Genomic DNA, 27,314 nt, shown 5'->3' with positions numbered 1-27,314 from the left:
CGACGCCAGTCGCGAGCTTAACCATCTTGCTTCCACGATGGGACAGCGGAGCATGAGCAACAAAAGCCCGAGGCTGCAATGGCTTCATTGCTTAGAAGCGAACATTCTCGCTTAACAAGCAAATCTCCGCTTGCAGGCCGGCGGCAACAAGGGAGACAATTGTCGCCACCGGTGGACTTCCGCGAGAACTCCATGGGTAACATGGGGACCCGTTTTGAGTCCGCAAACAGCTCCAACCAGGAGCCGGGGTCCATCTCAGAGCTACTCGAGTGGCAACGGAGTTGCCGGGTGCCTGAGCACTTGGCACCAACTTGTTGCCAAACAGGGAAAAGATGAGCGAGGGTCGGGTGGGGCTGCAACAGGGCCGCCAGATCTACATCGACCTTGGTCTGCACCTCATGTGCAGACCAAGTGCTGCCAGGCTGCAGCACTGGCCTGAAGGCCAACACCATGCTCTCCCGGGTGCATCTGCACCCGGCTAAACGAAAGGAGAGCCCCACGGTGGCTCGACAAGGCTAGGCCCAATTGGGCCGGCCAAGACCACGCAGCGGGTCTGGTCCAACCGTGACCAAACCCAACTGGGTCACAAGGAAGCCCTTGGTCTGACCCAAAGGTGGGCTCGGACCAGAGCGTTGGTTGAGCTCACACCCGCACCAAAGGTGCACCCAACAGAAAGGGGGCGCCCACACCAGATTTGGGTGGCGCCCACCGAACAATAGTCTTGACCCAGTGGGTCCAGACCCAACTGGGTCAAGCACAGGTGAGAGACCTGTCGGAGGGCCTGCACCCGTGGTCTGACCCAAAAAGGGCTCAGACCAGGTCCAGCCCACAGCCTGCCAAGCGAAGTAGAGCGCCTAGCGCCCGACAGCCATAAGCTGCGCCAAAAGGATCAGCTAGGTGCACTTGGTCGAGCTCGTGCTCGGACCAATGTGCACCTAGTGAGGTCTGTCCCATACGGGTACAAACTCGACAGGTAGTACTGTCCCAACATGCAAACGAAGGACAAAAATCACCAAAAACTCAAAAAAGCTACATACTTATGTATATATGTATATATATATTTTTCTAATATTGCAGTCAAAAGACTGCCATTTTCGACCATTTACAGGCATTTCCGGCAAGAGTTTTAAACACAAGATTCCTAGACAATTTTGTTAGCTTTCTACAGAATTCAAGAAATCCACATTACGATATACGGTCCAGAAATTATTGCAGAAAAACCAGGCATCACTTGGAACGCTCCTGGGTTGCTGACGGAAAAACGTGTCAGCCAATGACGTGGATTTTCGTCAACTTTGCAAGCCGAAACAGGAACAGTTGACAACTAAAAAGTTGTGTAGCTATGTCTGAGCTTTCCGAAATGCTCAAGAACTCTCCGATCCGATGCGTATCCAGGGAGATACGCTCATTTTACCGGAGGTTTCTTTGACAACTCGTAAAAACGAGAAACGAAATCAATCAACTAGTTACGTTTTCAAGGGCAACCCATAAAAAAAATTTCTTTTGCATATCATATGGCTTCAAATGCAAGCCTAATGCTTGCTTAGCACAACCATGGCATGAAATCACCATAGATCGGTTTGCACTTTGCAAGTGCAAACCGGATTCCATGCCTAAACCATTCACATTTTACCAAAGAAAGGAAACGTAAGGAGGGCCTTACTCACATTGAGGAAGACGATGGAGGTTTTCCTTCAGCTGGGGCTGAGCCACTCTTACACACACAGCACAGCCCCACTAAGAAGAAAAAGGACAGAAAAGGGAAGAAGAAGAAGAAGAAAAAAAAAAATGGAAGAAGAGGGCCAGCCGTTGGACCCCCTTTTTCCTTTCTCAAGATAAAGCCATCTTGGATGGCTAAGATTGAAAAGGGAAGGGATGGAGGGTGACCACAGCTCACGCCCCTTCCTACTCCTCCCCTAGGGCCTATAGTCAAGGGGTCAAGGTCTGGCCCCAACCACCCCCCATCAACTCTCCCCTAAATCCTCGTTGATTTAGGGGAGGTTGACCTTGACTTGCCAAAGTAGCAAGCCCACCAAACAAAAAAATCGACTTCTACTTTGTTTTTTTTTTTTTGAAAGCTGGAAATGAATCTTACATATGGATTTCCATTATCATCAAGGATAACAAACCCTGTAGACATTGACGGTGTGCTAAATGATCCAAAGGCTTGTGGTTGTAAAACACTCCCCTGAACATAAGAAGATGCAAGCTCTGTACCACCACAACATTCAATAATTGGTCTGAAATATGCTCGTGAAGAAAGCCATAAATCATCATCAACGTTTGAAGATTCACCCGTGGAACCAAATATCCTGCAATAGTGAAAATGTAAATAAACACAAGAAGTTTTTTGTGACACTTTGCAGGATCCGTACAGGCTACAACTAAGATTGAAAAAATTACCTGATACTATCCCAGTCAAGTCCTGTCATACACTTGGAACTCTTCCAAGATTTCACTAGACTCGGGATTGTGCCCAGCACAGTAACACCTGCATCCTGCATTTTAACATAAGAATTGTATCATGATCCACATAAAATGGTACTGAGGAGGGGGTTGCGTGGGGTGGAGGGGGTAAAAAAATAAAACTAAAAAATGACAACATACTTGCACAAATTTTCCAAATCCATGACTAAGTGGAGATCCATGATAAAGTGCAAGGGTTGCACCAGCCAAGAAGCATGAAAACACCGTAATTGGTCCCATTACCCAGCCCAAGTTTGTGGGCCAGCAGAAAATATCTCCAACTTTAGTATTAAGATGTGCCCATGAGTCTGCAGCACATCGAATAGGGGAGAGTTGTGTCCATGGAATGGCTTTGGGGTTACCTGTACAATGTCAGACATGTAACTTGTTGGATAAGAAAAGTGAACAAAGAAAATAGCAGAATGATAAATATAATGAACCGAAAAAGCACCTGTAGTTCCTGAAGAGAAAAGTATGTTAATTGTTGAATTTATGGGCATATAAACTGGAGAATAGTGATCACGTCTGCCAGCATAATGACAAAGGAAAAGCAGTTTAAACAAAGTAACCATATTTTCAGAAAAAGTAGAATGCAACAATTTTGATTAGTATAGAATTAGAAAATACAATTCAAATAGCACAAAATAGCATATATTCAAACTTTTGAACATACAATAGAAGGGATATGCAAGTTCATAGTGCATTTGGCAAATGCTCCTCAAACAAAGAGTAATCATTTGCAAAATTAAATACCTAGGTAGATGATCAGCATCGCGAAGAAAATCGAGCCACGATATATCACCTTCTTCCAATTGAATGTCCACATCCTTACCAATGGCTGGAACGACAATAGCCTTGCAATAGCCAGCTTCTCTAACACGTCTGCATGTCAAACAAAGAGAACATGAAGCAGGTGATAATTGAATTATGGTAAATTCAATCCTTCTTTATAAGTACTGATTTTGTTGGCGATCAACATTATAAGATCTGGTATCCAATAAATAATGAAGATAATAAAAGGAAGCCCGTTTTATGCAAAGAAATTCAATCAAATTTCTTTTTGTCAATATCTAACATAATTTTTATTGCTCGTTGTCTATGCCTTTCCCATAACGTGTGTTAACATAATTTTTTCATCACTTGGTATAGATTAACCCTCCACAGCCACAAGTAACCAATCCACCTGTTCCCTTAATTTTATAAAGATGTTGCTTCACTAGCTAATCCCAATTCCCAACCTCTCTTGGTTGTAGAATACAACATCCTTCTTCCCTTAAGGTTCCCTCCATATTCTTTCCTTTGTAAGAGTGTGCAGATGGTACTTAAGGATGGTATCTTTTTCCATCCTAAGGTTTTCCATTGATGGCCTTACATTCAAAGTTCCCAAAGTAAGTCAAGACACTTTTCTCTCTTCTAGTTTTCTCTTCTTTTAAGGTACATGAAGGGCATCCAAGAGGTTGATGATTGAAAGAGTTCTTAACTCTGCATAGTATTAACTCAAGGATCAATTTCGTTGTCTACATCGGTGATATCATCCATTATTTCATGTTTCAATGCTACATTATTTTATTTTACAAGGGTTCTTTCACTGCTTTTCAAAGATCTTTAGTGGTCTTTAGAGACATGAAAGACCTACCAATATGAGGATGGAATGAAGAACCTCACCATCATAGTCAAATTTGCAATCTCTCCATCTGAGTAAAACTCATCCTTACTATCCCATTTTAGGATGCTCCCAATAATACATGAAAATCTTGTTTTCAGGCCTAAGGGATTTTTTACCTGACCTAGCCCATTCCAGGAAGTGTTGCCCATGAAATTTTGTGCTACAAATCTGAATGAAGTGGCTCTTGCTACTCGGCAAACCATTTGATGAATGGGAGTGAGTTCTTAACTAACCATTTTGAGAGGATCAGTTCATAAACTACTAGCTATCTACCACAAAAGTTATGCTCTAACTGTTATATGGCGCATAGGGTTTATTATGATCAATAAGTTATTTTACATGATTCATCATCTTGAAGCAAACCATTGTTTAATTTGTCAAGGATGGCCAGCATGTTGAATTTTTTTTAAAAAAGTTCTCTAAAAATCTATAATTTCTACAGGTCCTCTAGCAATCTTTGCTATTTATGGATCAAGATTATATATTATCTTAACTTTTGCCAAATTATAAATCTGGAAATACTATAATCAACTAGCAAAAGTTTTTTTTGATAAATAACTAGCAAAAGTTCATTATCAAGAATTTTAAAGAAATGCAATAGATCCTCCACACTTGAAAGGTGAGAAGAAAATCATGGAAATTTTTTATAGCCTTGTGGTAGTTAAATCGTTCTACTAAAAAGTGTAAATAACCACAAATGTAAATAACTAGATTTTTATCCTTGAACAGGGTGCTCCAATTTCTTACCTGTATAAGGCAAACTTCTTTCCACCTCTCAATATAAAATCCTGAACCCCGAAAAAAAAAGACATAAGGAGACAAATTTATCGTATACTGCAGTAGGCTAAAAGAAACATTTCACATACTTGTTAAAATGAAAAAGTGACTGCAAGCATAAAAGATGTCAATTGAAAGCATATGTAGAAGCTGAGAGCTTTACTAATTGAAAGCATATGAGGAAATTGAGAGCTTTGTCTGGTAGCACCAATAAGAAAAATGCAAAGCATCACACAGATAGTAAATAATATAGAAAAACAAAAGCTCTCAATTCTTGAGTCAATTGGTCAATAATGTTGTATTGGATCATGAACTGAAACTCTGACAAGGTCAAAACATGAAGTTATTGAACTGGTACTGCATTATTTCCAAATGACATCAAGTTGACAATTAAGAACAAATAACAGTATAGAAACAATTGTGTAGCTGGTTTTTGAGTAGAATAGATGAAAATTCTCGCCATGATCACTCGCGTTCTAGTACAGAATTCCATTATCTTCTAGGAAAGTTCTGCCTTTTCAAACTTCATTTCGATCTTGTTTATTCTAGGAAAATTCTGCCTTTTCATACTTCATTTTTTTTATGTATTACATGACTATAACTTGAATGGTCACATTGTCCTCTTACTGTTGTCATATGATACCAAATGTCATGTTCTTATCTAGACCTAAAAGATGCAAAAAGCTTTTCATTGAATGTATCCATGAAATTATTATTTATCATAAACAGGAATAATCACCTTCTCCTAAATTATTGTAAAAGGACCAATGCAATGATCTATTCTATGAGCTTCTCATTCAGTAGAAGAGGAATGGTTCAGATCAGATTAAGGAAAGGTCAAACATTGTAGAAGTGAGTTTATGCATTGAGTTTTTTCATATGGATATTTAATTTGGTAGGTCATATTAATCTTCTATGAAGCATTGTTGTTTCATATGCCTACTTTTTTATAAAGTTCCCAATACCATATACACACGCAAAAATTTGGAATGTTATATAAGAGACCAATGGATAAGGCATCTTATGAACAATTCCTAGAAAGGACAGCAATTTGCATATCTTGTTTTGCTAAACAGCTTTGATACCAACTGCAAAGCAGAATGACGTAGAGTAGCTATGCTTCTATATATAAATTGTCTTTAACATGTAAAATTATGAAAGAAGCAATGTATATCTTCCAACACCATTCTGGTAAAATCTATCAGTATCAATCTATACCTGAGTCTATTAAGTAAAGATTATGAATTTGGCTTTTCCAGTGGTATCTGACTATTGGTTCAGGAAAAAGTACCTGAGTGAAAACGCCCTTGGCATTAGATATTTGCAGCCTGGTTGCAATTTCCTTTGCTGCAAAACTATCAGCTATTGATACAACAACATATCCTGCAAGAACAATAGCCAGGTATACAACCACTGAAGTGACTGTCATTGGCATATCTATAGCAATTGCATCACCCTTAGAGAACATTGCATCCAATGCATTTGCCACCCTCCTGTGAGTAGAGCAGTACTTAAATTCCATACTTCAATAAAGGAGACAAGAAGTAATAGGAAGTTATTAGACAGGGAGAAAAATATGCAATATCAAAACATTATTATATTTTGCATGCATTATTTGAGAAACAATTTCTGATTCTCTTTTCAAGACCAAATACTTATGTTCATTATCCCAACAGACAGACAATATTAACTTTCTTACTATTTTTTTTTTGAGTTCATTAAATGCAGCTCAAGGCTACCCCCTAAGGGGTGCCCAGCCACATGGAAAAGACGTTGGCTTTTTAGCCAACCTCTTCCTCTTTTTCCAAAATAAGACCCAAATTTTGTTTTTTTTTGCAAACTTTTCAAAAGCACTTTACAAAGTGCATTTTTTTGAAATTCTTTTTAAGTAGCATGGCTGAGGTGGGCCCCATGCTAAGCATTCTCTAATAATGCCAAGAACAAGCTCTCCTTTAAACTTTTTGAAAAACCTTAATTAGGTTTTATAAAAATTGCTATTTAGTTATTTAAACCCCTAATTGCTTTCTTATTTAAAAGTTAGATTTAAATAATTTAAATGCTTTATTTCCAAATTATATTTCATAGTTTTAAGACCTAAATTTCAATATTACGTATTTAGATCTCCAGTTTCAATGAATCCGGGCCTCGATCCGACTCGTATTTACCGATATACCCCTTTTTTGCCAATTACATAAAATAATGAGGTAATATCCTCGTTTAGGTTCCAAATTTGAGGTAAGTCTAATAATAAATCTAATTTAGGAATATCGGACATTAATTCGCCAGGGTTGTCCTTAATCGCTTCGAGAAAAAAAAAATATGTGATTTAAGACCTCGTATAGCTCTATATGCATAATTACGAGAAATTCTCGCGGGAAAACCTGAAATGACCAATACTGAAAGCATATTTCATATCAAATTTCTCAAAAATATCATGGGTCTTACATCCTTCCCTCCTTAAAAAGGATTTCGTCCACGTAATCAGAAGCACAAAAGTCGGGATAGTCTTCCCTCATACACGCTTCAGCCTCCCATGAGCATTCTTCGATGCCATGGAGTCACCAACACACCTTGACCAACAGAATGGTCTCGGTACGCAAAACTTTGATCTCGATGATTCACGATTTTGACAGCTTCCTCGTTCATCATCATGTCCTCTTCTGTCGATGGAGTCTAATCCGCATAAGCATGATCTGCAAGAGACCTCTTCGGACAAAACTTAGCAATATGCCCAGGTTGTTCACACTTGAAACACTTGCCGTCATACAGAGGGAAAACTCCAAAAGCATGATCCTTGTTGCACCGTCTACACTTTCGTTGGACATTTGGTTGTCGAGATCGACTCCGTTGCCGGCGATTTTGGTAGTCTTCCTGACGCTTTTGCTTCTTTGCAGGAAATGTGGACTCATCTCCACTGGGATGCTTTTCACTGGTACACACGAGAATCTTGGTCTGTGATCCGGCTCCCTTCCACTGGTTCTTCTGCTCCTCGATCTGGGTTTCTTTCAACAGTGTTGCTACCTCGATGGCCTCGTCAAGTGACTTTGGTCCATTAGTGAACACGTTGGTTCTCAGAGTTGGTTTCAACCCATGAGCAAACTTCATTGCTCGATCCTTTTCCAAGACGTACACATTCGGACAATATCGCTCCAAACATCGAAACTTAGTGATATAATCAGACAGGGTTGTCGTTCCCTGTTGCAAGTCCAAAAATTCTTGCATCTTCTTGCTCCGCTCATGCTTGGGAAAATATGCAGAGTTAAAAACCTCTACAAATTCATCCCACGCAACATTCCTGTTTTGGAATTTAACCGCAGAGATCGTGTCCCACCACTTCTCAGCGTGGTCCTTCAAACGATAGGTGCTGAAGTTCACTTTCTGCTCCTCTGGAACACCCAGAACGCGAAAAATACGTTCAATCTCTCGTAGCCATGACTCGGCAGCTTCAGGGTCTGTCTTACCCATAAAAGCAGGAGGATCCATTTCCATAAAGCGCTTATAGGTGGTTGTACCAACGTTCTGCCTATCATGGGCTACCTGTTGAAGGTTCGCACCCATCTGTTGCATCGCAACCACTTGCTGTTGCACAACCTCCGCAAGGTTGTTCACAGTACCCATGATATCGTTGCACCTGGCTTCCCAGGCCATCTATCAAGACAAACATATATAATAGTTATTAAGCAATAGGTTTCGCAATCATGTTTGCCTAGTAATAACCACAACAATTTTTCAAAAGTTTTGAGTACTTGATGCATAATCAAACAATGTCACAACACAAATCTAATTGCGCAATATCTCAAGCGACGCCACATAGGACCGCTGTCATCAGAAAATCACCATTCTTGATGACCAACGTTAGAGAATCACCACTCTAACATGTTGTCCGGAGGATCACCACTCCGACATCATCACAAGAGAATCATTATTCAAATGACATTGTTGAAGAATCATTACTTCAACAACCTTCATCAGAGAATCACCACTCTAATGGCATCGCTAGAGAATCACCACTCTAGCGGAATTACTGGAGAGTCACCACCCCAGTAGCATCACTAGGGAATCACCACCCTAATGGCATCGTCAGAGAGTCACCACTCCGACAACATCGTTAGAGAGTCACCACTCTAACGGCAATACTGAGGAATCACCACCTCAGTAGCATCACTAGGGAATCACCACCCTAATGGCATCGTCAGAGAGTCACCACTCTAACGGCAATACTGAGGAATCACCACCTCAGTAGCATCACTAGGGAATCACCACCCTAATGGCATCGTTAGAGAGTCACCACTCTAACGACAATACTGAAGAGTCACCACTTCAGTAGCATCACTAGGGAATCACCACCCTAATGGCATCGTTAGAGAGTCACCACTCTAACGGCAATACTGAGGAATCACCACCTCAGTAGCATCACTAAGGAATCACCACCCTAATGGCATCGTCAGAGAATCACCACCCTGACGGCATCGTTAGAGAGTCACCACTCTAACGGCAATACTGAAGAGTCAACACTTCAGTAGCATCACTTAGAGAATCACCACCCTAAGCCAACTCATCACACCACAATTCCTTTCGACTGTGGTTGGAAAACAAGAACTCCCACAATGCTCTCTCAAGAGCAACAACACCCTAAAGTCCGGTGTTATGTTGTTCCCGACAACGACCCTCTAAAGAGTCGATCGCCATCATCGGCAACGCAAAAGCCACTGCTAGGCACACATGTTCTCATCACCAAGAACAATTGGGAACAACAACATCCTCCAACAAGGAACACAAAGATTCAATCAGCACAGACAGGGCTCTAACCTTCTGTCCGAAAGATCGCTCCCAAAAATATATCTTCCAACAAGGATAAAATTATGAACATATCCAATGAAGTTGGAAAACATAAAAGAATCATGAACTAGCTCGGGAACCCACATCCACAAGCGCAACACAAACCCTTTTAAGAGAAGTCTACCACCAGCATGCAGGAAAGACAACTAAACATTAGAATCACAATTACACTCAATGAGGCATACTTACAGTGCGATGGTCGATGCGTGCAGAGACTTGAACCACACTCATAAAACATAGCTCTGATACCAAGATATGTAACGCCCCAAAATCCCAACTTGGAAAATCCTTAAATTTTCAGAGTAATTTTTTTTTTGAAAGCATTGCGCAAAAAAGGAAAACTGGCAAGGGAAAACAGTTGGAAATTCTGAGCGGGTCACAAGAAGAAACAACAAGAAGAAACATTTTATTTATTACAAATTGATACGTGAGCAATATACATCATTTCCCTTTTTCCAAAGACCACTGCCAGGATCTTCAAGTTCTAGAGTGTGGGTTCAGTCCTCCGCCGCACATCGAGCTCCATCGCACCACTAGAAGCCAAACACCTGTATCCCCATAAAACGGGGTCAATACTCTTGCGAGCTGGTGAGATAAACCATCCATACATTTATCATTTCTAAGGAAATGCATAAGGTATAAAGCATTGTAAACACCCCAAATTTTCCTCACTCATTCTCAAACAACCCTCCTCGTGCAGTGCCAACCCTGTTAGATCAGTGTAGGAGTCAAACCCTGAGTTAGTTTCAAAAAATTACCATTTTACCCATTTTCATTAGGAAAATTACCATTTTACCCCTAGGTCATCCCGGACCCCAGTCAGTCGGAGTCAACCAAGCTCATTGATCAGTTCAAGACAGTTAGAATATCAGTCATCTCAAGTTCATCTGATCTCATAATGAATAAACCATTTCCATTTCTGACCATTCCTGCCAAAATGGGATCATTTCTTCAGAAATGAGCTTGTTTCTCACTCAAATCCATGCCAATTGTCTCCGAGTCAGTCATTCTCAATCAGTCATGTTCCCCAAAGTCTAACTTGAGCTCACCAGGAGTTCAAGCGCTCCAGTTTCAGTTCAAAACCATTTCCAAATGTCTAGGAGCCCATTTTAGCTCTTTCAGCTGAAATTGAGTTGAGTTCAGTCAATTGAGCTAGTGTTCGAGCTTTGATTTTAGTTCATGTCAGTATTACTGACCTTTGTTATAGCTCAAACCCAGCTCAGATTCGTAATTCACTTTGCTTTAGTGACCATTCCGTACCATTTCTCTAAAAATGGCAACTTTTCTGGAAAATTCAGTCGGAAAGGTCAGTTGAGTCAATGTCTGGTTAGTTCACTTGAGTTCTGAAACTCTAAAACTCAGCTCAATCCAGCTCATTTCAGTTCAATCCAGCTCGAACCCCAATTTCCAGTGTCACTCTGACCCAGTAGAGTCCCGAAAACCATTTCTTGAGCTATTTTGCAAATTTTATCAATTTTAATGTTTTTTTAAAACTGATACAAGTGTCAATCGGGGTCTGACATCCAAAATTCTTTATTCAAGGTTAGCATTTCACATAGCATTTCATGTCATTTCTCATCATTTCATATAATTTCTCAGCATTTCATAACATTTCATCACATTTCATTTCATTTTCGAAGTCCAGAACTCCAGTTTTATAAATTTCAATCCAGATCGAGTTTTAAAAGCTTTCAGAAATCAATTTCAAACCCTGGGTTTCCAAAATTGACATTTTTACCCCCAAGAGTCTAAATTTGGAAATATTTTCTCGAGAAAAACAATCTGGATTTCATTCAAAATTACATTTTTTAAATTTTACACTGGATTTGCTTCACAATGAGCTATTGAACTTCAGAATCTGAGCTCGTTTCAAAAACTGCCAAAAATAGCTCGTTTTGTTGGAAGCATTTTCTCTAGAAAAACAATCTGGATTTCATTCAAAATTACATTTTTTAAATTTTACACTGGATTTGCTTCACAATGAGCTATTGAACTTCAGAATCTGAGCTCGTTTCAAAAACTGCCAAAAATAGCTCATTTTGTTGGAAGCATTTTCTCGAGAAAAACAATCTGGATTTCATTCAAAATTACATTTTTTAAATTTTACACTGGATTTGCTTCACAATGAGCTATTGAACTTCAAAATCTGAGCTCGTTTAAAAAACTGTCAAAAATAGCTCGTTTCGTCTGGAAACTTTCTGAAAAGACTATTTTACCCCTCTAATCTTCATAATGAATTTCAAAATTGAAATTTGGACCCGCTCTGAGATGGCCCATTCATTTACATTTCTGTTTAAAAAAAAAGGTTTTTTTTTTATTTGTTTGTTTTTGTTTTTATTAATTTTTATTTATTTATTTATTTTATTTTAGAGAGGTGGGACCCACAAGATGGTCACCCAAACTTCCAGCCCCTCTTTTCTTCTTCTTTCCTTTCTTCCCTTTTTCTTTCCTTTTCTTCTTTTCCTTTTCTCTTTTTTTTCTTTTTCCCTTCTTCTTCCTCTTTCCTTTTCTTTTTCTTCTTCCCTTCCTTCTTTCCCCTTTCTTCCTTACCTCCTTTCCATCTTTTTCAAAGGGAGAAGGCTACAGCCAATTCACGTAGGCTGTTTCATGAAACAATATTAGAAACTTAGGTTTTGATTTTTATCAAAACCTAAGTTGTCATAAGAAGAAAAGGAGATCCATACGGCCGGCCCAACTCTCTCCAACTCTCTCTCTCTCTCTCTCTCTCTCTCTCTCTCTCTCTCTCTCCTCATCAAGGTTATCTCTCCATGAAAACTTAGGAAAATCATTATTTTTCCTAAGTCTTCAACCAAAAGGTTCATACGGCTGGGCACTTTTGGCTTCTCCAACCCATTGACGCCCTTTGGTTTTCTCTTGCCTCTTCCTTTGCTGCTACAGCACCAATACCTTCATCATCCTCCCTTTGTAGCAGCTGCAGCCACAACGCAAGACCACTTCCAGCCGATCTGTCTACGTTGAAGCAGCCTCCAGCCGGCAGCAACCAACTCCATTCCAGCCACCATCATCCTCCTTCTTTGGTGCAGCTGCAAGACACCTCCTTCAGCCTTTCACTTTGGCAGCACCACTTCAACACCTTGCAGCCATCTCAAATCGATTCCCAGCAGCAACAAGACAGCCTTCTCCATTTGCTGCAGCAAGACCCCAAGGTGAGTGTTTACCCTTTTCATTAGTCCTTGTTAAAGCTCTATGATATTCACCCTTGTCGCCTCTTGATATGGGTTTTTAAATCTCATTTTCGTAATAGGAAATATTGAATCAGACCAAGGATTAGATCTACAGCTACATGAAAGTTTTTTTTTTTTTGCCATGGTTTTAAATTAATAACTGTAGAAAGATTATAATCTTATGTATGGGGACTAAACGAGTGATGAGGTTCATCCATTCGATGGATCGAACCTCTCACTTCGAGAGTCAAAAGAAATAAAAAAAAAAGAGAGTTCATATCTCCCTTTTCTTTCTCATTTTAAGTTTTATTTTTATATTGTTTATTTGTTTTAAACATTATAGTTAGTTCATTTCATAGAAATAGCATGTCCAATTCATGATTGTTGTTATTTGTCCATTTGTTAATAAATTCTTGATTTGTATATGATAGTCTAGTTATCATTGTATGTTCAGTTTTCGTCAATAAATTCTGTATATTTCAGAGTAATTAGGTTCATATGTCTTTGTCTCACTTTCAAAAATTTGATTCAATCCGAGTTTCGGAACCCTTCTAAATAAATCAAACCCTAAATCGGGTTTTCTGTCATCCAGAAATTTCAATTTCTGCTTTAGCAGAAAAGAACCTACGGTACCACCCTTGTGGGAGATCCGAATCGTCCTCCAAAAATCACAGTGGATTCATAATTGAATCTACTTGTGATTTGGAATTTTTTATGTTTTTCCAAGCAGTTTTGCCCTCTTACAAAAATCGGATTTCCCAGACCCCTGGGAAAATCTTGATTTTCCTTTGTCAGGGTATAGACAGGCCCTAATGCATCAAGTCCGCCAAATCTGTAACCTGTCTGCAAAAACTTTAAACATAAAAGTTGTTCCTAACATAATTTTATATCATTTCCCAAAATTTGGGAATTTTTGGATCTGTTTCATTATTTTTCCCGGATTTTCTCTTTCTGTCTAACAGATTCCAATGTCCAGAAATTCCAGAGATTTAGGTCTCTGATAACAGTGTGGCATTTTCCAAACCGTAACCCTAATCCCAATGGTGTCAGGGGTATTTTGGTCATTTTAAACCCCAATTTCGAATTTTCAAGTTTATTTTCAAAATTTATTCATTATTTATTATGTTTATATCAAAGGGGGGTATGAATTTGGGTTTATATCTGAATAATATCTGATAATTTCCCATATTTTCGGATAAATTTAGAAAAACCTACATTTTTGTGCTAACCTTGTTTTCTAGTTTTGCAGGAACATTCAAGAAGAAGACTTAGATTTTTTTTTTTTTATTTCAATTCAATGTAATCTCAAATGTAACAATTTGGAATAAGAGTTACTTTTCTGCTTAGAATAGAGCTGCATTGCATATAGTTTAATTTATGCAAATTTCGATATTTGATGTATGATTCATGTGCATTTATTTCAAATCCACTATGGTTTACACGAATGGCACGTGCACAAGCTTTTATGGAGTTTATAAACTCGGTGGGATTCATATTTATGGCCATAGTCAGAATACGAAGAAAACCGAGATTTATGATCTTTATATAAGCCACATTCAGCCTACACTCTTAGGCTAACTTCAAAAATGCACTGCATTTTTCAAAGTTTTAAAAGGATTTCCCAATTTCTCAATTGAAATTCCTTTTTCAAATTCATATTCATTCATTCATATCATTCAAATTGCATTATTCTCAAATTCATTTTCCAATTTCAATTTTAGAAAATTCAGCTTTCTCAAAAATTTCCAAGTCTTTCTAAGGATCTGATTTTCTCAAAATCCTGAGTTTTCAAAAGAGATTTCAAAGCATTTCCCAATTTCAAACCAAGATTTTCCTATGTTTTCAAATTCTCAAATTTCAAAATCTCAAGTTTTCAGAAATCGATTTTCTCATATTTTCCAGTTTTCCTGAGAATTTATTTTCCATTTCAAAAGTCATTTTCCAATGAATTTCTTAGATTTTCTTAGAATTCTCAAATCCATTTTCTCAGAAAAGCAATTCCAAAATTCAAAATCGATTTTCCAAAGTTCAAGTTTTCCTGAGAAATCACTTTCCAATGCAAATTTCTGATTTTCAATGAACTTCAATGATTTTCCCAGGAATCCCAATTTCAAGTACTTTTCCAATCATTTTTCCAGCATATTTCAATTTTCCAAAGCAAACATCATATTTTTTTCAAACTTGCATTTTTTTAAAATTCCATAGCACAAGCCTGATTCTTTGTGCATTCTAGGAAAAATAGAGCATCATTTAGATATTTGAGTCAAGTTAAAGCACATAATTGATCCTTGGTTCAATTACCCCTGGTAAAGGCGCCAGGAACGGTTGAACCTCGTACCGACAGACGGATCCCATTCTACGGAATTTTCCCGCAAATTTTCAAAACGGAGGCGAGTAATTTTTAAAACCAATTTCAAAACTTTGGTCGAGTTTGACTCGCGAAATTCGTTTCTCTCTCGCAAGGGAGGGGAAAAATTTTTGCGATGATAACAGGTTTGGCGACCGAGATGGGACCTGTATTCGTCTGATCAATTATGTGCTTTGACTTAGCTCAATTATCAAAATCATGCTCTTTAAACTGTCAGCTTTTAATTTCTGATATCATGTGAACCTAGGAGCCTAGACTTGAACCCAGCTGACATGGATTGCATGTAGACTAGGCATGGTTTGATAGGACCATATTGAGGAGAATTATGCATGCTCACTTAGACTTAGGTCTGAAATACAACACTCCTCAATCTAGGACTTGTATGAAAACAATGTTTGCTTCTTCAAAAAATTTCAAAATTCTATCTCTTTAGGACTTAGAGCCCTCTGTTTGCCTGCATGTAATCATATTTCAAAAACCACCCCACTAATGTCTACCCGGTCTTCACGTTGCTGGGCTCTCTTCCAGAACCATAGTTCGGGACAGAGCCTCACAACTGGGCCACTTATTTGGGCTAACGCCCCCCTGCCACGTACCAAGGGCCATAGTCCAACGTATATCGGCAGGCGCTCAAGGATGTTGGGAAAACACAAGCCTAGACCCGGAGATGAGTTTTATGCCACGTACATCGAGCCTCGGTTCGAGTATATCGGCATAGCATGATTGGACACAGTTGATCTGAGCCTAGAGTCAGGATTAGGGTCCTAAAGCTCTTTCAAAATCAATGCATTTAGAGTTGGCTTCTTAGGGATTGCTGTATGTGCATAATTGTTTGTAATTGAATGTATGATATTCATTTTCGCCTTATTTTTTCAGTTTTTCCAAAATACCGAACAATTTTCCAAAATACCTCATTTTTCATCTTTTATGAAATATCTCCTTTTTCTCAAAAACCCTGGGCAATTTTTCCAAATCATCCACCTTTTCTTCGAAACTCCAGGAGATTTTTCATTCTTTCGTTCCTCTGGACTTCGAATTTCCAGCTTTCATTTTATCCTGCCTGCAATTTTCAAATTTCTTGTATTTTTCCAAAGTCTAATTTCAGTCTTCTTATCTTTCAGTCCAATGGCATCCAGTCAGCTCGATTCTGTTTTTCCTGAGAGTCACATCTCCTATGAGGTGCGACAAAGTCTTCCTGAGCATCGATCTCTTAGCACCGGACCCTTCTTTCCCCGGTGGTACTATGTTTGGTTCAAAATTTTCTCTCGTATGTTTCCGGACCACTTGAGCGATTGTGGGTTGGAATTGGCATCTGCAGTGGGAAAGTTGACAGTCAACGACAATCTGATTCATGCACTGGCAGAGCGATGGAATCCGCGCACTTGCACGTTCTGGTTCCCGTGGGGCGAGATGACACTACTGATGGATGAATTTTCAGAGATTATGGGACTGCCTGAGCCAGCCGGTCAGCCTGGAGATCCGTTAGAGCAACAGTTTCTGATCAATGTCAAGGGTCTGGACCCCAAAGATGCCGTAGCTCGCATGACAGGGCGCAAGTCTTGGCCACTGATTGAAGAAAATGGGAATGAGTACGTGAGTCTGATCGAGATCTACCGATAGTATGGAGAATTCGCAGAAGTCAGCTCGTTGTCCAGGACAGCTCGAGAGAGAATTCAGCATACGATGGTTTTGTGTACTGTGGGACTTGCTTTCTTTTCAGATGGACAGAATTATGTGGATGTCAGAATAGTTCAACTTTTGAGAAGATGGGGAAGTCGACAGACCAGCCGTCTCTCGATAGCCATGGCCGCGCTTGCTTTTCTATACAGAGGACTGACCCGCTTCACACTTGGAGAGTCCATCTTAGTCGAGGGATGTACTTATGCTCTTCAATCTTGGTTCCTTCAGCATGTACCGACCAGAGCTAGTTCATTCAGATACAACGGTAAGGAGCTCCTTCCAGTTGCGCGGTACCGATTCCTGATCGACTATCTGCAGGAAGAAGAAGTGGTGTGGGACTATTTTGATCGAGAATTATCGCCTCCCAGATACACCTATGCATATGGCAAGAGATTCAAGTTGCTTGGTCCATTCTTCTGTGCTTACTATCATCCGGAGCGGTGTGTTTGACAGTTTTCTCAAAGACAGAAACACATAGAGATGCGGCTGCTATCAGGAGTCGTGCTAGAGTTCGACCTTACATCAGCACAGTGGTCCGGAGCATACCATTCTGCCAGATATGGCTGGGACTCTTTTGTTACTCTTCCGCTTTTTCCCGGTCCTCGTGTCTCTGCTAGTTATAAAGAGTGGTGGCAAATTGTCTGTCCGCCCCCTCTTTCTCAAGTTTATTATTGATGCAATCATGTTTTCTTTCAATAAAATAAAAATCTTGCAAATTCTTCAATTTTTGGTTTGACGACTTCGCCTAGGTAACAAGGCTTAATTTTCAGTTGTTTATTTTCTTTGCAAAGGAATGACAACGCAATTGTCGTAATCCCAGCGACGACTCAATCCCTAGTAATGGGATATTCTTTCAAATTGTCTACCAAAATTCTCAGCGAATATTTTCTTCTAATCAAAATCTCTCTCAAAAGCCTAACCATCGATTTTGCTCTACAGAGAGCATTCGTGACAGTCAATGGTTCAAACAAGGTCAGAGAAGAAGACTGCACCAGTCGAGGGAATCGCATATTCGACAGCTTCAGACGAAGAAATGGATTCCCCGCGCTCAGGCAAAAATCAGGGGCAATAGGTTGAGGATGACATTGATCCTCAAATGTATGCCATGTTTAAGAAGATGATGACTAAGATGCTGGCAGAACAAGCTGAAGCCAGTACAGAGAAAGCACAGGTGAAGCAAAAGACAAAAGGTCGGGCAGTCAAGAAAGCCTTGAAGATATCCAAGAAGCCTGCCCAGCATGTTGATGCAACTGATGAAGAGGAATCAGTGGAAGATTCAGATGAAGAGTTTGAGACCCATCAGGCATTCCGCAAGTCTACCTAGGGGCAGGGGTCAGCCCACAAATTCAAAGAGCAGTCTGTCAATGACTCTGACCAGCCGCAGTTCAAAGATGTGGTCAGAATGCTTCGAGACCTGCAGACCCGCGACAAGGGCAAGAAAGTCTTCACCAGTGAAGACTTCTATGATGGTTTGGATGGGGACGACAATCTCGAGAATCTCCCCAGAAAGTTTATCAAATTCGATGGTTCTGGCGATCCTAAAGCTCATCTCGCCATGTTCTTCGCTGAATGCTCTAGATTCAAGCGAGACAACCGTGCACTTTTCCTATGTTTCCCTCGCAGTCTGGAGGGAACCACAGCTAAATGGTACTCGGAGCATGTAAATCCAATTGAGTTGAAAGAATTTGACAAAGTGGTAAACATGTTCATTGAGCGATTTCTCTTCAATGCTGAGGCACTTCCCACCCTCAGCCATCTTTGCGGCCTTAAACAGAGAGAAAATGAGAAGGCCAGAGATTTTATCCACCGATGGAGGTCAGCTTGCAACAAGATGAGGGACCCCATATCAGAGGGACATGCTTTGTCCCTAATTCTGAGTAACTTCTCACAGCCTCTAAGAGGTCTCATCTCTACTGCACCATCAAGGACATTCATTGAACTGACAGAGCGAGCCGAATGGCTCGAGTTGAGTATGGAAAATGGTTTCTATGAAGGTTTCACCTTTACTAAGAACAACGGCCAAACTGAGCAGAAGAAGAAGACTCACTTCACTCATTCTGTCAGAAATAATAATTGGAAACACCGTAAGGGGCAGAACAAAGATTTCTGTTATGGGGTAGGAAGTTCCAACAAGAACGATAAGAAAGGCAAGTCAGTCCCTCAATTCAATAAGCCACTTCAATTAGAACAGGGACCGAAGCCCCGAGAAAAAGTAAAGCATGAAGGGTGGAGTTATGACAGGAAATTCACTCCACTAGACCAATCCCTCGAGACTGTGCTCGAGTATATGTTGACCAAGGAGATGGTCAAACTGCCTAGGTTGGTTGATCCCCCTATTCCCATGGGGAAATTCAAAGATCAATTTTGTAAATTTCACAGAACAGTGGGGCACAATACTGAGAACTGCTTCGTTCTCAAGAATATTGTTCAGGATCTCATCGACAAGAATCTTCTGGTAGAGGGTGCCGAAGATGAAAATATGGATATTCTAAAGAAACCCTTTCCCCATCATTCTACGGCGGTCGTCTCTGAACAGCCTTTTCAGCCGCAGGAGCATATTAGGCCATGCTCTAAAAGGGATATGCAAGTCCAACATCAGGTCCTTGTGCTGCAGCAGGCTCAGTCCAAAGCTCAGAAAATGGATCTCATTGTAGCTTTTGGTAAAATGAAAGTATCTGATAAACCCGCTGGGGTATCTCCTGAGGTGGCTAAAAGAATGCCATGGCTCCCCAAGCACTTTATTAAGCCCGCTCCGGAGAAAGGTGAGACATCGGCACCAAAGCCGATTACTGCATTATCCCATGTCTCAATCTTGGGTTTAGCCCAAGCTTCCGCCAAGCACCAGCAAGTGTTGAATGATCTGTTGCGGAAAATCAAAGTGAAACCGAGCATAACTCCTGAAGACATGGCCCAGATAGTCAATCAGGCCATGACAAATGCTCCAATCACTTTCTCAGATGAAGATCTTTCTAAGCCGCATGTGTTTCACAACAACGCTTTGTATGTTGTGATTCGAGCCAGAGGAATGACTGTTCCTCATGTGCTGATAGATGGAGGCAACAGCCTCAATATATGCCCAGAAATGACAGCCAAAGCTTTGGGCATTAGAGAAGTGGAATATATCCCGGACCCGATCACCATCTACGGGTTTGATAATCATGGCCAGACAGCTAAAGGGAGAATTTTCTTGGAAATTTTCATTGACTACTCGGTCCACTCTGTCCTCTTTCATGTGGTCAATGTACCCCCAACGTATAATCTGTTGTTGGGACGACCGTGGATTCACAACACGAACGCGGTGCCATCTACTCTGCATCAGTGTGTCAAGTGGTCAAAAGGTGGAATGATCACAACAGTCTTGGGCGAGGATCCGGAGAAGAGGCTTGCACAACCCATGGTTCCTAGGCCCACTTTCACTACTAATATCCCTAGCATTAGGGGAATTGATGAGGTCAGCTTTGAAGAAAATTCGGGAATACTGCAGACGGCTGAACAGCCAGCACATACAGTGGCCATGACTCGATGGAGAGGCCCACAGTTTTTCAAGATTGGAGGACGAATTGACTATAGTACATTCAAAGATCATCCACTGTTCTCCCAATTTATGAAGGCCAAAAAGGGATTCGATCTGTTAGTAAAGCATGGTTATCAGCCTTTTCAAGGCCTGGGAAAAAATGGGAATGGTCATCTCGAGCCAGTAATTCCTCAGCACTATCCTCAGAGAGCCGGATTGGGCTTTAGTGGCAGAAGATCTCAGAAGGGCACTATCTTTATCAAAGGGACGCACTAAGGGCATCTGCTTGTCTTTCATTTCTATTCTTTTGTTTTCACATTTAGGATGATATCCCGTTTCATTTAAATCATTGTCCTCAATTCATTCTTTCAATAAAGTTGCAAATTTCCTTTGTCTATCTGGATGCCATTTGTCTCTTTACTTCTCGTTATCAAATCTTTGAAAATTTGCCATTATTCTTCTCTTTTATCTTTCAAATTATTTTCTTAACAAAAGTAATTTGTTTTATGATAGGAGATTTTCCTGAATCGATTTATTCTCCAATTTTCAGAATGTCTTCCCAATCTATCAAGAAGCTCGTTCTTAATCCAGAGGCCTTTTCAAAGCCAACAGTGATTCATTAGGTTAAAATAAGAGCAGAATGTAGTCAGATTACAAAGCAGTCAGAAGAACCTGCAGAATTTGATTCAGCTCTTCAAGAATTACCAGAATTTGCAGCAATTCAGAAACAAGATGAGCCATCATCCTTAGTTCAGGATCCGACTGAGGATATCAATATTGGATCAGAAGACGATCCTAAAATTCTCAAGATTGGCAGCAGTTTGAGCCCGGAAGAGAAAGAAAGGCTCACCCGTTTTCTCAAGCAACATGAAGAAGTGTTCGCATGGACGTATGAGGACATGCCAGGTCTAGATACCAAATTGGTTGAGCATCGTCTCATCCTAAAACCAAATGTCAAGCCGGTTAAGCAGAAACTGCGAAAGATGGATCCTCGAGTGGAACAACAAGTTAAGGAAGGTCTAGAAGACCTACTCAAAGCAGGGTTCATTCGAACCATTGGCTATCCAGATTGGCTAGCAAATATTGTTGTTGTTCCCAAGAAAAATGGTAAAGTTCGAATTTGCATCGACTTCAGAGATCTCAATAAAGCGACTCCTAAGGATGATTATCCACTTCCTAATATTGATCTTTTGATTGATAGCACAGCAGGTCACGCTATGTTCTCTTTTATGGATGGATATTCCGGATATAATCAGATCAAGTTGGCCGCTCGTGATCAGTCCAAGACATCTTTCACTACTCCTTGGGGCACTTTTTGTTATACAGTCATGCCATTTGGGCTTAAGAATGCCGGAGCCACTTATCAGCGTGCTATGGCCGTCATTTTCCATGATCAGATGCACAAAATCATGGATGCCTATGTCGATGATATTCTGGTAAAATCCAAAGAAGAAGAAGATCACATCGAAACTCTCAATCAAGTTTTCAAGTGGCTCATTCTTTACAAGCTAAGACTCAATCCACAAAAATGTGTGTTTGGAGTCAAATCTGGCAAATTGTTAGGCTTTCTAGTCAGCAAAAAGGGGATAGAAGTTGATCCCGCTAAGGCCAAAGCTATCATTGACATGTCTCCCCCGATTAATTTGAAAGAATTACGTAGCCTTCAGGGACGTATGCAATCAATTCGGCGATTCATATCCAATTTGGCCATGAGATGTGAGCCTTTCAATCATTTGCTCAGAAAAGGAGTGAAATTCGAATGGGGACCAGAGTGTCAGCAATCGTTCGAACGCATCAAGAAATATTTGCTCAATCCTCCTGTGTTAAAGCCGCCAGAATTAGGGAAACCCCTACTGCTATACATTTCAGTTAATCAAGTGGCTTGTGGCGGATTCTTGGCGCAATACAAAAAAGGCAGTCTGGTAGAGCATGCCATTTACTATGTGAGTAAAACCTTCATTGATTATGAGAAGAAATACTCTCAGATAGAGAAGACATGTCTAGCTCTGGTTTGGATGTGTCAGAAATTGAGACACTATCTGTTGACATCTGAAGTCAAGATCCTATCCAAATTAAATCCTCTCAAGTATATTCTAGAGCAACCCTTCCTCAGTGGACGGATTGCCAAATGGCAGGTTTTATTGATGCAATACGATTTGGAATATGTCTCTCAGCAATCTATCAAGGGTCAAGCAATTGCAGATCAATTAGCAGATTTTTCTTTAGCAGAAGATGTTAAAGTCGAGGATGATTTCCCCGATGAGCGGATCTGCAATATTCAACAATCCTCAATTTGGAATTTATTCTTTGACGGTTCCAAGAATATAGCAGGCATAGGAATCGGGATTCTGTTGATCACACCTGAGAAGGAGATGATCCCCTTTTCTCTTAAAATAGATTTTCAGTGCACTCATAATATGGCCGAGTATGAAGCTTTGATACAAGGTCTGAAAATTCTACAAGACTTCAATGTCAAAAGAGTGCATGCTTATGGCGACTCTTTGCTCGTCGTCAATCAAGTCTTAGCTGAATGGCAAGTGAAGGATCAGAAGTTACTTCCTTATCAGAAGATCGTCTCAGCTCTTGTTAGCAATTTTGAAGAATTCCAGCTTTTCCATGTCAAGAGAGACTTCAATCAAATTGCAAACAGCTTAGCCAATCTGGGATCCATCATGTCTTTCAAGGGTGGAGAATCTTGTCGCTCATTTGAAATTGGCAGACTTGATCAACCCGCTTTCGTCCCAGTAGAGCAGATAAACCAGGCTGAGCAAAAGAAGAAGCCTTGGTATCATGATATCAAGAATTTCATTAAAACTGGCGAATTTCCTCCCAAATTATCAAAGAGAGAGCAGCGAGCAATTCAGCTCATGTCTGCTCGATATTTTATTTTTGCTGACATCCTTTATCGTCGTGGATTCAGCTCTGAATATTTCAGATGTTTGGACGAAGAAGAAGCCAAAGAAGTTGTGCAAGAAGCACATGAAGGTATCTGCGGTGGTCATGTTGGCTACCAAACTCTTGTCAAACAAATTATCCGAGCAGGTTATTACTGGAGAACTATGCAACAAGATTGTTATCGTTTTGTGAAAAAGTGTGTTCAATGCCAGATGCATGCACCTTCCATTCATGCGCCAGCGACATATTTGCAATCTGTCGTCTCGCCATGGCCATTTTTTATGTGGGCTTTTGATGTTGTTGGTCCCATTACTCCTTCTGCTTCAAATGGCCATAAATATTTTCTTGCTGCAACAGAATATTTTACTAAATGGGTAGAAGCAGTCACTCTATGCACAGTAGAAGGTCGGCATGTGGTCTCATTCATCCATAAGAATATCCTATGTCGTTTCGGCATACCACATGATATTGTGTCAGATAATGGCAGTCATTTCAAGAATGAGAGAATGAGGACTTTCTGTTTGAAGTTCAAAATTCATCATCATTTCTCTGCTCCTTATTATCCTCAAGGAAATGGCCAAGCAGAGGCCACCAATAAGATTTTGATTCGAATCCTCGAGCGAACTTTGGAAACAGGCCGTGACTGGCATGAGAAGATTCATGATGCATTGTGGGCGTATCGAACCACCATTCGAACTCCAACTAATGCTACTCCGTCAGAACTTATCTACGGAACCGAAGTAGTATTGCCTCTACATGTTCAGAAACCTGCTCTGAAATTTGCATCACTTCTCGAATTACCTCTTGATCAGTATCAGCAACAGCGGCTAGTACAACTTGATTTGCTAGATGAAAGAAGACTCAGAGCAGCAGAGCACGCTCAATCATATCGTCAGAGGATAGCCAGACAATATGCAAAATCAGTCATTGAAAGAAAATTTCGAGTCAATGATCTAGTGCTGAGATCAACGACTTATCTCAAGCACCGCCCAGGTGGCAAGTGGTCACCAAATTGGGAAGGTCCCTATGTTGTCAAAGAGGCATTACCTCGTAATTCATATCGGCTCATAAATGCCGACGGAGTGGAATTACCAGATCCCATCAATGCTCGGCATTTGAAAAAATTCTATACTTAAACCACGTCTTATTCTTTGTAATTCCTCCAAATTTTGTTCAATAGTGATTAAATTCTCCTTTCCCAGTTATACTGGGGCATTTTTAAAATTTTGTTTTTATCTACAAATATCCTGTATGCAGGCAGGATAAACAAATCTCTCATTTTGCACGCATGTGCATTCATTTATATCATTTTCATATTTGCATACATCTGCATTCATTGGCATGCATTTGCATCAAGTTCGCTACCCATTCAGGATAAGGGATAATCCTGAGACCCCGACAATCATTCTCGTTACAATTCCCAAATACTTTAAGAGCATAGGTCTCTTTTAAAAATTCAAATTTCAAATTAAAAACAAGGTATATTTTCAAAACTCAGTGCTTGAACTGGTACAATTTTGAAATTCAGTGCTCAAACTGGTACACTTCCAAAATCCAGTGCTCGAACTGATATATTTTTAAAATCCAATGTCTATGTTGACATATTTTCAAAACCCGGTATTCATGCTGGTGTTCTTTCAAGATTGAGCACTTGTGTTAGTGTCTCACTGGTGGTTCGTTTCAGTCAACCTCTCGGGTTCAGTCTTTGTGTTGATCATTCATCAAAGTTCAAATTTCAATTACCAATTCGGCCCTCGAGCCACCCAATTTCCAAATTTCCAATTTCGACCTCTGGGTCAACCAATTTTCAAATTCGATCTTCGGGTCACTCAATTTCCAATTTCGACCTTCGGGCCAATCAATTTCCAAAATTTCCAATTTCGACCTTCGGGTCAATCAATTTCCCAATTTCCAATTTTTAAATTCCAAATTTCCAATTTCGACTTTTGGGTCAACCGATTTTGACCTTCGAGTCAATCAATTTCCAGTTTCCAAATATCAATTTCCAAATTTCCAATTTCAAATTTCAAAATTTCAAATTTTTCAAATTCCAATTTCATACCAATTCCAATCATTTCCTCTTGCGAGAGACCCTTTGTACAGGGAGAGTTCAAGGGAGCTCGTTCTTTTCGCATGCTATCCTTTGTTCACCTAGCCCCTTTTCAGGGAGAGTTTGAAGGGACTCGTGTCTATGTGAACCGTTTGCAAAACAAATTTCCAATTTCATACAAGGAACCCTTAATTCAGGGAGAGCTTCGACGGAAGCTCGCTTTCCTTGTGACTGCAATTTCAAACTAGGCCATTTCATCATGAAGGACCCTCTTTTCAGGGAGAGTGTGATGGACTCGTTCCTTCATGACCAATTCACCGACCTCATCATTACCGGCCCCCTTTCCATAAGAGAAGCCTAATGTTAGGAAGTTTTGACGAAAGCTTAATTTCTCTTCGAAAGTTTGTTTTGCAAACACCTCCTCTTCAGGGAAGAGAGGAGTAATTCCTATTTCCAATGTCTGAATCTTCTCCTTTGGGGAAAGGAGAAGAAATTTTTTGTCATGGATGCGTTGCGTTGTGCTTCAAATACTCGCTTCCACAAAGGATTTCAAGAAAATCTTGCCAATTTGTCATTAAATATTTGTTGATTTCAAAATTGTTATTGCACAAAAACATTACCTCAGAATACCTTCAGTATTATTTCTGAAAGGTCAAAGCTTTCGTGAAAAAGGATTCAAAATTCAAATTCTTTCTATTAGCCGACCAAAAGGATGAAGAATAAATCCTCGATATGGCCAGCAAAGGAAATTCAATGTTGTTGCAAAGCCATAAGTGATCGGTATTGATCGCAGTCAATGGCACATTTTTAAAGATCATTCTTGGAAAATAAAGCAGTCAAAATATCCTTGGTGATACAGAAAAATCCATTCAATCCCTATATCTCCTCAATCACCTAAAGCTGCAATTAAATATCTGCAAAAGGGATCTCTCAACTGTCGTCAAGATGAAGGCGAATTAGGCGAGTAGACCCCCGGGGCCAAAGAAGATTTGAATCATCTCCAAGATGACGGAGTTTGTGACGGATCCTTCCAGGGAAAGCTCAGAGCACCGTCAAGATGAAGGCGACTGCGATGAGCCTCCCGACAAACCCTAAAGGATATTTAATTTCTGCTATCATCAAGAGATTTCCAACCAAAGAGCCAATAACCGTCAATATAATCCCTGAGAGAAAAGAAGGATCGGAGCATCTCTGAGATGAAGGAGTTTGTGACGTACCCTTCTAAAAAAAAAGAGAGAGAAAAGTCAAGACATCTCCAAAATAAAGGATGATGTAATCTCCAAAAACCCAAGAGAGCTCTAATTCTGCCAAAAAAAAAAATAGTAGGCAGAAAGATCGTCATGAGAAAGAATTCCAGGATATCAGACTGCCAAATCTGCCAAAGAATCCTCTTTAAATTTTGTGAAATTCTATTATCAATATTCTTTCACAAATTGTTTTCACAATATCAAGAATACTCTCTTTTCTGCTCATATCAGGGAAATTGATAGCTTCCTTGAAAGAAAGCCAATTGCAAGCAATTTGAATTCGAATCTTGATTTTACGAAGTTACGCCCAGTCAGAGGTAATACTTCAGGTAGAAAAGAGGGGAACATTTTCAAAACAATGTGCATCATTTTAAATTATTTTGAATCAACAATAATTTTTAATATTTTGACAATATTTTCTAGTTATCCTGGCGTGAAGCGAGATCTTGAGGTTCATCTTTGGCGCATTCTGACATCAGTTGTTATCCCTTTTAAGGACTTGATAACGGGAGTTTTCAAGATTCCTTCCCTTCTGTTGGTATAATCTGAGCGCTTGGGCTCTCAGATTCGCACACTTCCCTGTGTCCCCACTGTCCCACCATAGACAGTCCACTTTCGGCTTGAGGT

The 27,314-nt window shown here is 40.1% G+C and overlaps 1 protein-coding gene across 1 annotated transcript; it reads right to left on the bottom strand.

Annotated features, from left to right (window-relative positions):
• Positions 1 to 1,141: 1,141 nt before the first annotated feature.
• LOC149834894 (putative CoA ligase CCL12) lies at positions 1,142 to 8,014 on the bottom strand. The gene is made up of 9 exons (XM_090009479.1): positions 7,656 to 8,014; positions 6,201 to 6,432; positions 4,880 to 4,920; positions 3,220 to 3,348; positions 2,918 to 2,991; positions 2,608 to 2,828; positions 2,404 to 2,498; positions 2,096 to 2,312; positions 1,142 to 1,162 (listed from the first exon to the last, which is right to left on the bottom strand). Exons 1-9 carry the CDS (start codon positions 8,012 to 8,014, stop codon positions 1,142 to 1,144), a joined length of 1,389 nt encoding a protein of 462 aa, XP_089865605.1.
• Positions 8,015 to 27,314: the final 19,300 nt, after the last annotated feature.

The sequence above is a fragment of the Nuphar pumila genome, chromosome 6 (genome assembly GCF_984573655.1).
Source record: "Nuphar pumila chromosome 6, dmNupPumi1.hap1.1, whole genome shotgun sequence".
NCBI lineage: Eukaryota > Viridiplantae > Streptophyta > Magnoliopsida > Nymphaeales > Nymphaeaceae > Nuphar > Nuphar pumila.
This window is presented reverse-complemented; position numbering and strand designations above follow the sequence as displayed.

Excerpts from the sequence above, each read along its gene's own strand:
- LOC149834894 (XM_090009479.1), bottom strand. The coding sequence starts at position 8,014 with ATGAAGTTTGCTCATGGGTTGAAACCAACTCTGAGAACCAACGTGTTC. Across the intron at positions 6,433-7,655 it reads TATGACGGCAAGTGTTTCAA|TATGGAATTTAAGTACTGCT; the intron begins GTGTGAACAACC and ends CCTTTATTGAAG. Across the intron at positions 2,313-2,403 it reads CTTGACTGGGATAGTATCAG|GATATTTGGTTCCACGGGTG; the intron begins GTAATTTTTTCA and ends TCACTATTGCAG.